Genomic DNA, 13,613 nt, shown 5'->3' on the forward strand with positions numbered 1-13,613 from the left:
ACAGATCCTTCCTGGGGATAAAAGGCCGTTGGAGCGTGGTGCCAACCACACAACTTTGTTATAGTGCCGAGGTCATGAAGGCATGGAGCTTTAGCTCTAAGCTATTATCTTTTATATAGAGAAATGAATTGTTTATTTGAATATCCTGGTACACTATCTATTCACATGGAAGTAATAACTTGGACAAATTTTAATTGATTTTATCCATTACTCGTATCTAACCTGGTCTTTATTTCACCTTCCTTAGCAATCTAAACAATTACTTCATTTGAATCCTCTAGATTCAAAACCCCCTAAAACCATTTTGTTCATAATTTAATTATGCCCACATATTACTTGCTAAGAATGAATTCTAATTATTTATATAGTTTTAATTCGAAAAGTAACTAAATTTAAAGAAAAGGGTTCGTTAAAAGTCACTGTTAGGTTGAAAATTCTCTCTATTTGGAACCAATTACTGTCAAAATTTTTCAATTTGTGAAAGTGGATATAGGGGATTTTGAATCTATAGGATTCATTTACAGCAGTGAATTAAAAGTTTTTAAATCATTCTCTCCTTGACAACATTAGCACAACAATAAAATCCATACATTCATTCATTTATAGACATCTCTGTAATTTTAAAATGGAGCTTTAACAAATTTTCAAGTTGGTACGTTCACAGATTCTCCCTACAACAAATAAATGCACTACAAGTGATAAAGAAGCGCAAGGACATTAATATCAGTTGTGTGCAGACTCGCAGGATGTCGATAAATAAACTGGGATGAAGTTAACTTCTTCACAAACAACACATTACAAAGAAAAGGCCTACAACTTAAAATTAAACTTAGACACTAGTAATGGATAAAACCTGTGGTCTTCAGGTAAAGAGGAATATGTCAAAATTTGGCCAAAATGAGTTATATATACTGTTATAATCCTGAAAGCGCGTTCTTTAGTTGGGTAAAGGGAAACAAGAGATATCTCTATTAGAAATTGTTAAATCCACGTGTGTAAAAGGACACAGAACTTTAATGTAATAATTTGGTTTGGGTAAAAGGAAATATGTAAACTTATTTCCTTAAGCACAGTTTGGTGGCATTAAATACAGAACTTATTTCCCTCTTCTCATTCTGCAATTTGAAAGTTTGTATAATTTCTAAATTAGAGCTCATAAGTATGTTGTGTTGGTACTTCCTAAATAGTAGTAAAATTTTTGTGAGTTGTGAATTAAGATTTCGCAAAGGACTTGTAATGTCACAGCACTCTGTTCTATGCGTCTTGCCAATTCTTCATCAAGAGGTAAGTGATAGTATACCTATTGTAAGCAATATTGAACTGAAATAAATGAGAAAATATAGATTTTAAAATCAGATCAAGCTCGGACAGAAAAAAGAAAGAAAATAAGTGGAATGTCCATCGATCATCCACATGATTGGATGCAACTTGTCAGAGGAACGGGAGAAAGAAACCAATTAAAGTGATAAAAATGAAGCAAATTTTTACCAGTGTTCTGATTTCTTCAAAGATGCCTTGCAAATGAAGAAGAAGAATGGTAACGGTGAAAAGTTTATGTGGAAAAATGTGAAATGGTTTCGATTTATTCAAAAAAATGGGATTATGATGTATAGAGAGTCTTTGGACGCAGCAGCATCTTTCGAAATCATGACTCTTGGACAAAGAGCACAGGCAAGAAATTTATTTAATTCAATTGTATTCAGAACCATTAGCTGTTTTTTGCAGCTAGAATGACAAGTTCTTTCAAAGCCAATTATCAGAGAAGATGATAGGAAATCTCAACCTGAGACACCGTAAGATAAGCTGTCTAAGCACTCTAGTGCTGCTTCGCCGTGAGAAGCTGCATGTATGCACATATATTTCCACTGAGTGTTAATGTTCGTTGTACGAATCTATTTGGCTAAAGTAAAGACACATTAACATACTCATCGCATGATCAAGTCTTGTTTGTAACTCTTAAGACAGTTGTCCTTTCAAAGTGTCCATTTGCACTATTGTCAGAAAGATTCCTGAGACCTTTTATTAGAGCAAGACTGACTTAACGCCATCTTTGCCGGTTTCGTAACACTGTCATCAATTTGCGTGTGTTCATTCACAGCTAAGTGTTGTGTCACCCCGAGTTAGACAGTCAGTAGTTCAACCATTGCTAGCAAGACATCATGAAGTCGACAAGAAGGCTTTATCCTTCTGTGAGGAAGAAGTTTAGACTTTGCATCTGATAACACCATGGCATCAGAAGAGGAAGACCCATCACCAATACGTAGAGGCAACAAGTCAACAATATGTATCCTTTAAGGTTCATCCAACTTACAGTCTTAATAAACCTTGTTGTGTTGTGAACTAGACTTCAGTTACTAGAAGTGCAAATTTCTAATAATTTACGAATACCACAAGTTATTTCCAAGTAGGAATTCTGTATGAAGTTCCTTGTAGTCCTACTGTTCTACAGTAGTGGTGTCAGAATCCTGATAGTGTAACATAGTAGAATAATAAGGAGGTGATGAACGTAAATAATTCTCATCTGCCATCCTTGTGGAATAATAGACAAGGAGAGCACGACAAATTTGGTTTTCAGAAGTGGGATATAACCTGCTTTTTTCTTGGAGATAAATACATGATTTTTCACAAGCACATGAGTTATTCGTAAGTTATAAAGATTCTATACATTTAAAGTAAGGTAATGAAAATATTTTTAATTTAATAAGGAATAGGAAGAGTTGGATGTCTTTCAACGAAAAGTTTAGTTTCCTAGACATGTGGGGTTTCTCGATATTTCGATTCAATTTATTCATGCTAGTATACTATATCATGCATTTGATCTAAGCTCAGACAAACGATAGCTCTTAATGTACATGTTGGAGCGATGATAAATTATAAAAGAAGCAGTGATGCTATATCAGAGAGAATTGAACCATGCATTGTCATTGAGGTGTGTGTACTGGAGTAATGATAAAAGCAAAGATAGGATGATAAAAGCGACGAAAAAGACAAATTTCATTTTCTTCACTCTTATCATTCATAATAGGATCTCTGACACACACGTGTACACGCGCATGCGGGTGCACATACCGAGATTCTATATATAAACAAGCAAACCTCCGGAAGTTGCAGAGGGTACAAAGTCTTATAATTGATATAAAGATGGCTAAGGCCTATAGAACTATCTCTTTGAAGCCTCCTGTGTGATGGTCGGTAGGAGTGAATGGTAATAGAAGAAAAAGTGCAGCTCGAATGTAAAACATCTGCTGCTGTTACGATAATTCAAATAAATGTATTTATGGGTAAACACCACATAGAGAGAAGATGTGATTATGATCTCCCACTACCTGTTGACTGGCCACACCCAGCACAATATATGAAATAAATGGCTCAACATCATGCCAGGTAGATATCTTCAGGGACGGCAGCAAAATCGAAGACAAAGTTGTGCAGGAGTAACAATATGTGTAAATAGAACTCTGACAAAGAAATTTAAGTACAGACTATATCGAAATTGCTCAAACAATCAGGCCGAGGCTTTAGCCATTTTGAAGTCCCTGGAACAACTACAATCTCTCCTCAACTGTACTAACGACAACAAAAGAGCAGCCATTCACACTGGTAGCAAAGTGACGCTTGCCTCACTGAAAAACATTGTTATACATAGCCCAATAATAGACGTAATTCGAAAGAAGATTCGCCAACTTAAGGATCTCAACTGGACAATTCACTTTGGATGGGTAAAGGCACATATTGGTATAGAAGGCAATGAATTGGCAGACAGACTTGCCAAAGAAGCAGCCAAAAATAGTGAACTAGCTATAAATCTATAACAGGAAACCTGTAACATCAGTTGTCACTGACCTGGGGAAAAAATGTCTTGAAAAGTGGCAGAGTCAATGGAAAAACACACAAAAAGGTGCCACATGCAAATTATTCTTTCCAACAATAGAACAACGATTAACTCAAAATCTCTATATCACCAGAGTTCACAGCACTTGTTACAGAGCATGGAAAAACAAGCTTACCTTCATAGGTTTAAACTAGATTAGTGGCCGTGTGCACCATTCTCGATCATCTAGCCCGTTTATCAGCAATCACGGAAACATGGTCAATTCTTGACAATGATCAAGTTACAGATGCGGTGCACTGACATTTTCCCTCGATCATCTTAGTACCGTCAGCTGACGGTACGCTCGCTTGAGAAGAATCATCTGAGCACTAGGTAACCGCGTATAAAACAGCGAACGAACGCACTCTGTCAATTATCGCTTCGTTTTTGTTTGTCGCCTTGTCGGACTGTTTCAAACATCCTCACAGGTTTCAAAACAACTAGTTTCATGGAAGAAAAAAAGAAAAGAGCACCGAACTTCTCACAGTTTGAAGTGGGAATTCTTTTAGAACTCGTCAGCAATTCGGCATCTATATTAGAGAATAAAAGTACTGACGGAAGTTCTCTAAGAGAAAAGCAGGCTACCTGGTTGGATTTAACCTCACAATTCAACGCTGTTCCAGGTGAGTTATACGTGTTTACATAATTCCACATAATTTATACAGTGGTTATTTCATACTTTTGATAAGAATTGGGAAAATTTTAGTATACGGATACCTCACTGACAATTATCTTGAAATAGGCTACTAAAAGAGCAGATTTGTATGTATTTGTCGAATTCTCATCATCTTGCTTACGAAGAGACATTGCAAAGCCAATAATTTATTTGGGAAAATTTCATTATACGGATACCTCACTAACTTATTTTAAAATAAAAAAAAAAAAAGCAATTCGTCTGTGTATGTCGAATACGCATCATCATGCATACGAAAAGGAAGTTTTTAGTGCCAGTTTATTTTGTGTGCACGAGATTGGAATTTTGGAGTAAGAGGGAAAGGAAAGTATCCTTGTTCTGAAATTTATCCATTTATTTTGTGTTCACAAGGTTGGAATTTTGGAGTAAGAGGGAAAGGAAGGTATCTTTGTAATTTCTCTTAATTCAAGTGGCAATAGCCTAATTGTCCAAAACGTCATGTAGGTCCTAATAGTTTGAAGCTGCAAATCTATAGCTAATAAGTGATAATCTCGTGTTCCACAAAATGGTCATTTAGTTTTACTATATTATTGCCGGCATATAATAACTACTTTATTATTATGTTAACAAAATTGGACAGTTAGGCCTAAATAATATTTTGTTCTCAAGTAAAGTCCCTAGAAACATATATAAAACATTAGTCTATTTAAAAAAAAAAAAAACATTTTTATTATTCATCTGCAAACTTGCAGAGACATATCACTTTTTAGCCATCGATATATTATTAGACCTCCCTGTGAAAACTGTTGGATAGTGTAAGGAGCGATTAAATGAAACTGAAGATTAGGCAGAAGTGAATAAAATAAATTTATTGCAATTTATATCAGTGTTCAATATCATAATCAAGTAGTATTATAATTTTAAAAAATTCTAGCAGTCTACATTAATACAAATGAACATGACAGTTATCTGATAAATTAAATAATTTACATCAATTGAACATAATAATATGTAATAGGTAAATAGCCTATTTACAGTGAGGTCAGTATTAAACTATTTTGAACTACTTTTTACTTCACAAAAACACACAAAGAACATATTTTTAAACAATTTTCTCTCTTTTTTATTAATACAGGGTTGCCAAGTTAAAATTCGTGTTAAAAACAACAAAAATAAGCTGACACCATTAATTATTATTTTCATAAGATAAAATAAGTAAATACATTATCATGCATACAATAACAAATTATTCAGCATTGGAAATGTAAAACACACAACAAATATAGCCAGATTACTATGAATTATTTTTATTATACTCTTCAGTGTGGTACATCTGACTTTATTAAAATATTTTTTGTCAAACACTTGTTCAGGGCACTTTCCATCATAGTTTAATTTGCAACATGCAATGGAAGAGAGAGTTCTGAGTTTCATTTAGTCGTTTCTATAAAAATGTATATTGAAAACTTAAATAAACTAATTAATACAAAATAGACATTGGCACAGCAATTGTGACAAAAGCTGACAACAGGTATGAACTGACAAGCTGACAAACTTTAGAAAATGCTGGTCAGTTTTAAAACCTGACACTTGGCAAAACTGTTAATAAAATACACCAAACCTAAGTTAAGCTAAGCAAACCTAAACTAAAGTGACAAGCCAGGCTTGCTGTACAGTGAGTGTATATTTCCAAAAAAAATTTCACATTCTTTTTGTAAAACAGCACTTAAATCGAGGTTTTGCAGAAAAAAAAGTTACGAAATCCAGCACTGATCTCGTTGTAAATAATGAACATTTAATATAATGGTCCATGCCTGTGGAGTAACGGTTAGCGCGTCTAGCCGCGAAACCAGGTGGCCCGGGTTCGATTCCCGGTCGGGGCAAGTTACCTGGTTGAGGTTTTTCCGGGGTTTTCCCTCAACCCAATATGAGCAAATGCTGGGTAACTTTCGGTGTTGGACCCCGGACTCATTTCACCGGCATTATCACCTTCATCTCATTCAGACGCTAAATAACCTAAGATGTTGATAAAGCGTCGTAAAATAACCTACTAAAATAAAAAGTAAAAAATTTAATATAATGTGGAGTTATTGGAAGCTGTGATGAGTTAAATAAAATTACACAAGTTCCTTTCTTTCTAAAATTAAATAAGCTTATTATGCAGGGTCCCCTACAAAGTTTGAAGTATATTGTACTTATGGTTGAAAATTATACATTAATAGAGATTGTGAATACATTTAACCCACATTTTCTATATAGCAGCATAATTATTAACATGGTTTTTACATATTTATGTTTCTTTATGTTTTAGGTGTAACAAAAAGGTCTACACAAAATCTAAAAGTATGCTATGAGAATTTAAAAAGACGTCTACGCAAAGACCTTGCAGATGAGAAAGTAGAGACATATAAGACTGGCGGAGGAAAAAAGAACATTAAAACCACAAACATTGACCCTAAACTACTAGAAATTATGGGCCATTCTATAAGACCCTTACAAAATGCCTTTGACTCTGATACTAGTTATCAGGGTGACGTTTTGTATGATGGTAGTTTGTCAGTAGTAACTACACAGTATGAGGTACCATCAACATCAACTGCTCCTGAAATGGAACCAGTTGAGCAGGCATCAACAGTATCAGCTACTATAATACAGGACATCACACAGATAGTAAATGTACAGACACCAGTCGATATGGTATCGCCTAGTATCTCCCAAGAAAAGGAAGTGACACACTCCAAGACCCCAGCCAGCTCCACGCAGTACCAATGGAATCGTCGTCGGATGCCTCAAAAACCAAAACCTTCATGTGAAGCTGTAGCTGACACCTTTAAAAAAAGAATAAGTGTACTGGAAACTCAATTACGAATGATGGAGGAAGAACATCTAAAAGAAATTAGGATAAAAAACTTAAAAATTTCAGTGTTATGACAGAAACTGAAATACTGGAAAAAAAAAAATTCTGTTAATTAAAATGCCTACCACTGTTTCTTCCAGTTTTCAACTGGGTCATTCCGTGTCATTTCAACCAATATTCTTTCAAAATGTCACCCACCATCTCAGATCATCTTCGTATTAGGTGAACATGTTTGCTTACCTGAGATATGAACATAACCAAAATACTTGTTTTACCTGTAGCACCATTCTTTGTTATAGCTTCATGAAAATATAAAAATTGCATATATGTCACAAACACGGTTTATAAGGCACTCCAGAAACAAAAATTGCTGCAGAAGTGGAATAACTGTATTTGATTCTTGTATTTAATTGTTTGTTTGTTATTGAAGATTTTGAAATTACTATTGATGTGAAATTATAATTGTTTGCTTTCTTTTACACACACGCACACACACATCATTATAACACTTTCCATGGATTTGGGCCAAATGGTTAATCCGTTTCAGTCTCAGTTATCAGTAGTTGTTTCAATGGTCGTTCCTAATGTCTTGTTCCCCAAGGTTGGAAATTTTTCATTATTCTTGGGAGACAATGTCGTGGCATCCATTGGATGTGTTCAAACCAGTTATTTTTGTATTTAATCCAGCACTGATGTAACTTTTAGTTACTGGTAATTTAAAATTTGTTTATTAGCCTTGCTATCTAACAAAGTAGCTATATTGCGCAGTTTTTCTCATGAACTTCATTTCAGCCGCTCTAATTCTTGATTTATCATATGTTTCTAGAGTCCATATGTCACTGCCATACATTAACATTGGAAGTGCCAAAGTGTTATAAATTTTACTCTAGTAGGTACTCCTTGAACATTTTGTAGGTTAAAAAATATTATTTATGAGTCCTGTTATTTTTAGGAACTTTGAGATGTAATTATTTTCATTCTCATGAGATAGTAAACATCCTAAATAGTTAAATGACTTTGTTTGCTCAGTGATTTTATTATTAGTAACTATTTTACTTCTTACTGGTTCTTGGCCTATGAATGTCATCATTTTTGTTTTTGTGGTTGAAATTGCCATTTCCTAAGCTTGTATAACTTTATTCAGTTTATGCGCTGCTATTTGTAAAAAATATATATCTGTGTGTGTGTGTGTGTGTGTGTGTGTGTGTGTGTGTGTGTGTGCGCGCGCGCGTGCATATTTTAACTGTATATACTTACACAGCCTTAGACACAAAAAATGACTGATGTCCTGTAGTGTGAATTTGTCTAAGTCCATTTTGGACAGCACTTGGTTTACACGACTAGGGAAAGGATATTTATTTTGCACTTAATTTATTATTTGAATATATCTTCCTTATAACACATATATCTTCATAACACCTATAAACAGACAAATAAAAGCAACTAACAAAACAAAGAAGAAAAAGAGCGGAGTCATGCATAAGAAATTTCTTCATGTGTTAACCTAAGCTCTCATTGAATCAATTGAAGTCTTCCAAAGGGGACTTTGTATGGCGGCCCGTCATTTTTTGTGTCTAAGGTTGTACATGATACATCATAATAAAGTCTAAATGTGGAGCAACATAGCTTTTAGAACCACTACATATCTGATACAAACAAAAATAGACATTTATAATTGTACCCCGGGCCCAAGTTTAGTAATATAATTTTCACACAAATGTTTGTTGACATTTTATTTCCTTAATGTTCCTGTCATTTGGAATTAATGGGTTCAATTTGTTTCCTTGGTCACTTGTTATGTTCTTCCTGTTGCTGTGTGCATACGCCTTCACACAGTGTAATGCTCAAAAGTAACCTCACAGGTATCACTTTGAGGCCTATAATATGATAATGCTGGGCCATGTGGACGCATACATTTAACAGTTATATCCCTTTCATCAGTATTTACTGCTTCTGCAAATCTTTTGCACCAGTATGAATCATATACACAAGCCACGTTGGAGTTTGCACTCCAACTGTAATTATTGCACTTCCATTGTGAGATGATGCTGTAATGTTCATCAGCACTAACCTTTTCGCACCAATTTCATTTATTGACTAGGGCACAAATTGATGTAGACTATGAGTACCAGAAATTATAAAAGCTTGCTGAAATCGTTTATTCAGTTGGACACAAGTTCATTATGTCTTTTATGGTACAAAGAAAAATTTCAATTTCTTTAAGTGTTTCCCTACAGAAGTTGTAGATCAGACGTACTCATGGTGGGCATATCGCCCAGTGCAGAAGATGGGCGGGTGCTGGAAACTTTTGTACATGAAAACAGACAGTGTCGCGCACTAAGACCTATTGTAACCTAGCAGTAAGGTTGCTTGTGGTTTGTATCATGGATAGACCTATTGATACAATATTTATTTAACCTGGTAGAGAGCGATAAGGCCATAGCCTTCTCTTTCCCTCTACCAGGGGATTACAACTACAATATCAAAAATATAATTTAATATTAAATTTACAATTACAATAAAATCAAAGTACTAAACATTACTTGTGTAATACAGACTGGACAATTTATTATAGAAGTTAAGACCAAAGAAAGAATTAGTTACTGAAGTACAAATTAAACATAGCATAATTACATAGGGATGAAATTACTGAAGATCGAAGTATTTTATGCTACAGTAAGGAAGCTATTTACAAAGAGAACAGAAAAGTACCAGCACTACATTTAAAGTGACTCTTTTTGTTCAAACTGACAAACTTGCCAAACACTTAGTATGCAGACACTCTGTTATAGGGAGAGAATATAACATTGAGCCACATTACAACATCAGGCATGCTCAAACATATGATACTATGCAAATCATGCAAATCTGGCTTTCAGGTAGTAGCTCCCTGTAAAGCAGGTTTGAATAATTTCAAGGAAAAATTGTTCCGGGGCCGGGTATCGATCCCGGGACCCTTCGCTTAGCACGCGAACGCTCTACTGTTCGAGATGAGTGTATGCAAGTAATATAAAATTTAAAAAAAGACTGTCATCAGTGAAGTAAGTTATAGGGAAGTAAAGCATTATTCCAGACATTTCCTTGGTTACTGAAAAAAAAAAAAAAACGGAAAAAAATATAAACAAGTATATGCTTAAAGCAAAATCATAATGATAACATTTAGTTGTGCACATAATGTAAATATATTATAAATACAAAACACTAATTTGAAAAAAAGATATTGAAATAAAGTGATAAAATATTGTCAGTTCCACTAGGACAGTTGTTTTTAATCTTTTTTTGGAAAAAGGGGCCCCTTTGAAAATATGGTGAAAGCTATGGACCCCCTTTCTAGAAAAATATAAAAAAGGGACTAACATTTTCAGATACGCTTCTGCATTTTTACTGCTGTTTTTTTTAATTCTGTACTGGTCAATAGGAGCTGGATATTTTTGTGTATTTTACATACACACGGAATTGTGTTCCTGGTGATCCTGCTGACACAGTGTTTTGGTCTTAATAAATTGGCAAAATGTTGAAAAACAAACTATTGTGGAAGAGGGTTTTGCTTTAAAAGTAGAGTACAGTTCTTGCAGATTGCAAAGTATAAGGCATTTCTGTTCATGTACATTTTTTTAAATGCTTTGTCTCTGATGCCTGACAATATTCTGGTAAATTCAGATTATTATAAAAGCCAGTTACCATTTTCACTGTTTCGTCTGCTAGCTTCTTTCCTCTTCTTATGTTTCGAAGATAAAGTCTCCCTTTCTCTTTCACACGTTTTCTACATTGCCTAACTGTATAGTCAGTCGCTTGAAATGTTTCACTCTCTTTCTTTTTTGACCAACTTTAAGAAACTAGTGTTAGTAACTAAATTTTTCCCTGCTAGTTACAGTTTGAATTTTTTGCATTATTAGGTCTAAAAGTATATCAAAATCTTCTGTCTTTTGCTTTATTTCAGTTCTAAGTGTTTCCTCTTCAGGTAGTGAAGCCGAATCAGGGTAAAGGGTCCCCCCCCCCCCATATAAAATTTACCTAGTTTTGCTTTGAGAGAAGTTGATGCAAGTTCTATTTTACATTTGGCTACAGATGCCGTTCTGTGTTGTAGGATGCCATGGATCTTGAGACACCCAAACTAACAAGGCTTTCATTTATACCCTCTTTAAAGAAAATTTCCATAACAGCTTGACTACAAGATCATCCAAAGGACTGGACTGTTTGCTTCCTCAGAAACTTCGATTATTTTTTTTATCATTTTTCCTGCATATATGAAAATATATATATATATATATATATATATATATATATATATATATATATATATATATAAGCTTGGGGGTTGGGCAAAGGGCTAACAACCCATCACCGTAAAAAACAGCTTGTTACGAATCCTTCAAATAAGTGGGATATGATGATAGAGAATGGATTAATTGTGCTCAGGATAGGGACCAATGGCGGGCTTATGTGAGGCAGCAATGAAGCTCTGGGTTCCTTAAAAGCCAGTAAGTAAGTATCATTTTTCCTGCAATTTGGACACATCTTTATACCAAGTGCAGCATTATGTCCTTTCCTCTGTAATTTCCTGGCATTAACAAGGTAGGCTATATCTCTTTCAAACCAGATATAATGTTTTTTTGTGTGTTTTAAACAAATTACACTGTCTCACTATGAGTGAAAACCTCCAGAGATAATTATTTGTTCTCATGGTAATCACAGCATGTTGCCTTTGTTAGAAGACTTGATATTGCTATATCTTCTCTCCATAACAGAAATTCTGCTCTTCTTTTGTTAGTTTATTTGTCATTAACAGACCCTTGACAGGTATCAGTATCTGAACAAAAGGCAGCATATGCATTGACTTTATGACAAGGTTTTACAGATAACACTCCATTACAATCAGACAGAAATCAACACAGCCTTATTTTATATGAAAGACTGAAAAGAATAGCTAACGTAGACTACTGGAGAACCTTCTCAGATACTCGTACAAGTTTAGAGATCCAACAAGGTTTCATACAGAAAGTTAAATATCTAAAAAAAAAAAATCCAATATAGCCTACCATTAGACAAATATAGTATGGAAAGGTTACAACTTCCATCTTATCCTGTCAATAGATTAAAAATCCAAATTACAATATAACACTATCAACACAAGATTCCAGAAACTGAATGGGTACACATCTACACCGATGGTTCTAAAATCAGCAATAACTTTAATAATACGACTGGTGCTGGAATATATAATAAATTATTTTGCTTTTATATATTTCTAGGTCAAAATTCAACTCACTTTGATGAGAACTTGAGGCAGTCAATTCTATATAAAAACAACTTTTCTATCACAGTAACCTCTTTAATAAAGCTGTTATATTTAGCGATTCTAAATCAGTTATACAAGCCATTAATGCAAACACCTATGCAACAAAAAGAATTACTGAAATTCACCAAAGTGTCAAACACTATCTCTTCACAATAAATAGTTTTGCAATGGATTCCTTCACACTGTGGAATTCTTGTTAATGAGATAGCAGATTTCTTAACAAAAATTTTAAAAAGGCACAATGATTCATGTTTATCGTTTCAATTTTCCAAAGTAATAATTAAGAAAATCATCCAACAAGAAATACACAAAAAATTAGTACATGAGAGTATAAATAAGCAATGGAATATCTTATTAAACAATAACAATTTAATTCCAGAATGCCCACAAATGAAAGGTGTCGTCGCACTTTTTCAATTATATATGTGATATGATTGCTTGGCTGCTTATCTATATAAAATAAATATTTTTCATACTCCTAATTATTTATTTTGTAAAGAAGAAAATACTATAATGGATATGACACACCTCAAGAATTGTACAAATTTAACAGTACACATCTGTCATAATACTGGGAAGCAAGAAGGCAAATGGAAGAACTCCAATACACAGAGCATTAGCAACCAAACAACATTGACTTTTGAGACTGTTATAGTATTAGAGATTATACCTGTACAGTAAAAAAAGTAATAAGCCAACAGCAAGTTTACACTATCTAAAATACTCGTAGGCCTATATCAATATTCCATATATAGCCTAAGTGAATTACCCAAACTTTTCAGAAATATGATGCAAAGCAGAGTTTTTCTCGAGAACCTCTCATTTCTAAAAAACAATTTTCTTCCCTAGTAAAGACTGGTGCACACTTAAAAAAAATCTACAATTCTAAATATACAGCAAATATACATATCTAAATTTTTGAAGTAATTTGACATTTAGGTAACTAAATTAC

General features: G+C 34.0%; 1 protein-coding gene across 1 annotated transcript; it reads left to right on the forward strand.

The window, feature by feature from the left end:
• The first annotated feature begins 4,235 nt into the window (after positions 1–4,235).
• On the forward strand, positions 4,236–9,527 carry LOC138715549 (myb/SANT-like DNA-binding domain-containing protein 3). The gene is made up of 2 exons (XM_069848613.1): positions 4,236–4,494; positions 6,817–9,527. Exons 1-2 carry the CDS (start codon positions 4,320–4,322, stop codon positions 7,434–7,436), a joined length of 795 nt encoding a protein of 264 aa, XP_069704714.1. The 5' UTR covers positions 4,236–4,319; the 3' UTR covers positions 7,437–9,527.
• Positions 9,528–13,613: the final 4,086 nt, after the last annotated feature.

Source organism: Periplaneta americana, chromosome 15 (assembly GCF_040183065.1).
Source record: "Periplaneta americana isolate PAMFEO1 chromosome 15, P.americana_PAMFEO1_priV1, whole genome shotgun sequence".
In the NCBI taxonomy this organism is placed as follows: domain Eukaryota; kingdom Metazoa; phylum Arthropoda; class Insecta; order Blattodea; family Blattidae; genus Periplaneta; species Periplaneta americana.

What these genes read in the sequence shown, in the direction of transcription:
- LOC138715549 (XM_069848613.1), top strand. Translation starts at nt 4,320, where the DNA reads ATGGAAGAAAAAAAGAAAAGAGCACCGAACTTCTCACAGTTTGAAGTG. An exon ending in ACAATTCAACGCTGTTCCAG is followed by an intron (nt 4,495 to 6,816) that starts GTGAGTTATACG and finishes TTTATGTTTTAG; the next exon opens with GTGTAACAAAAAGGTCTACA.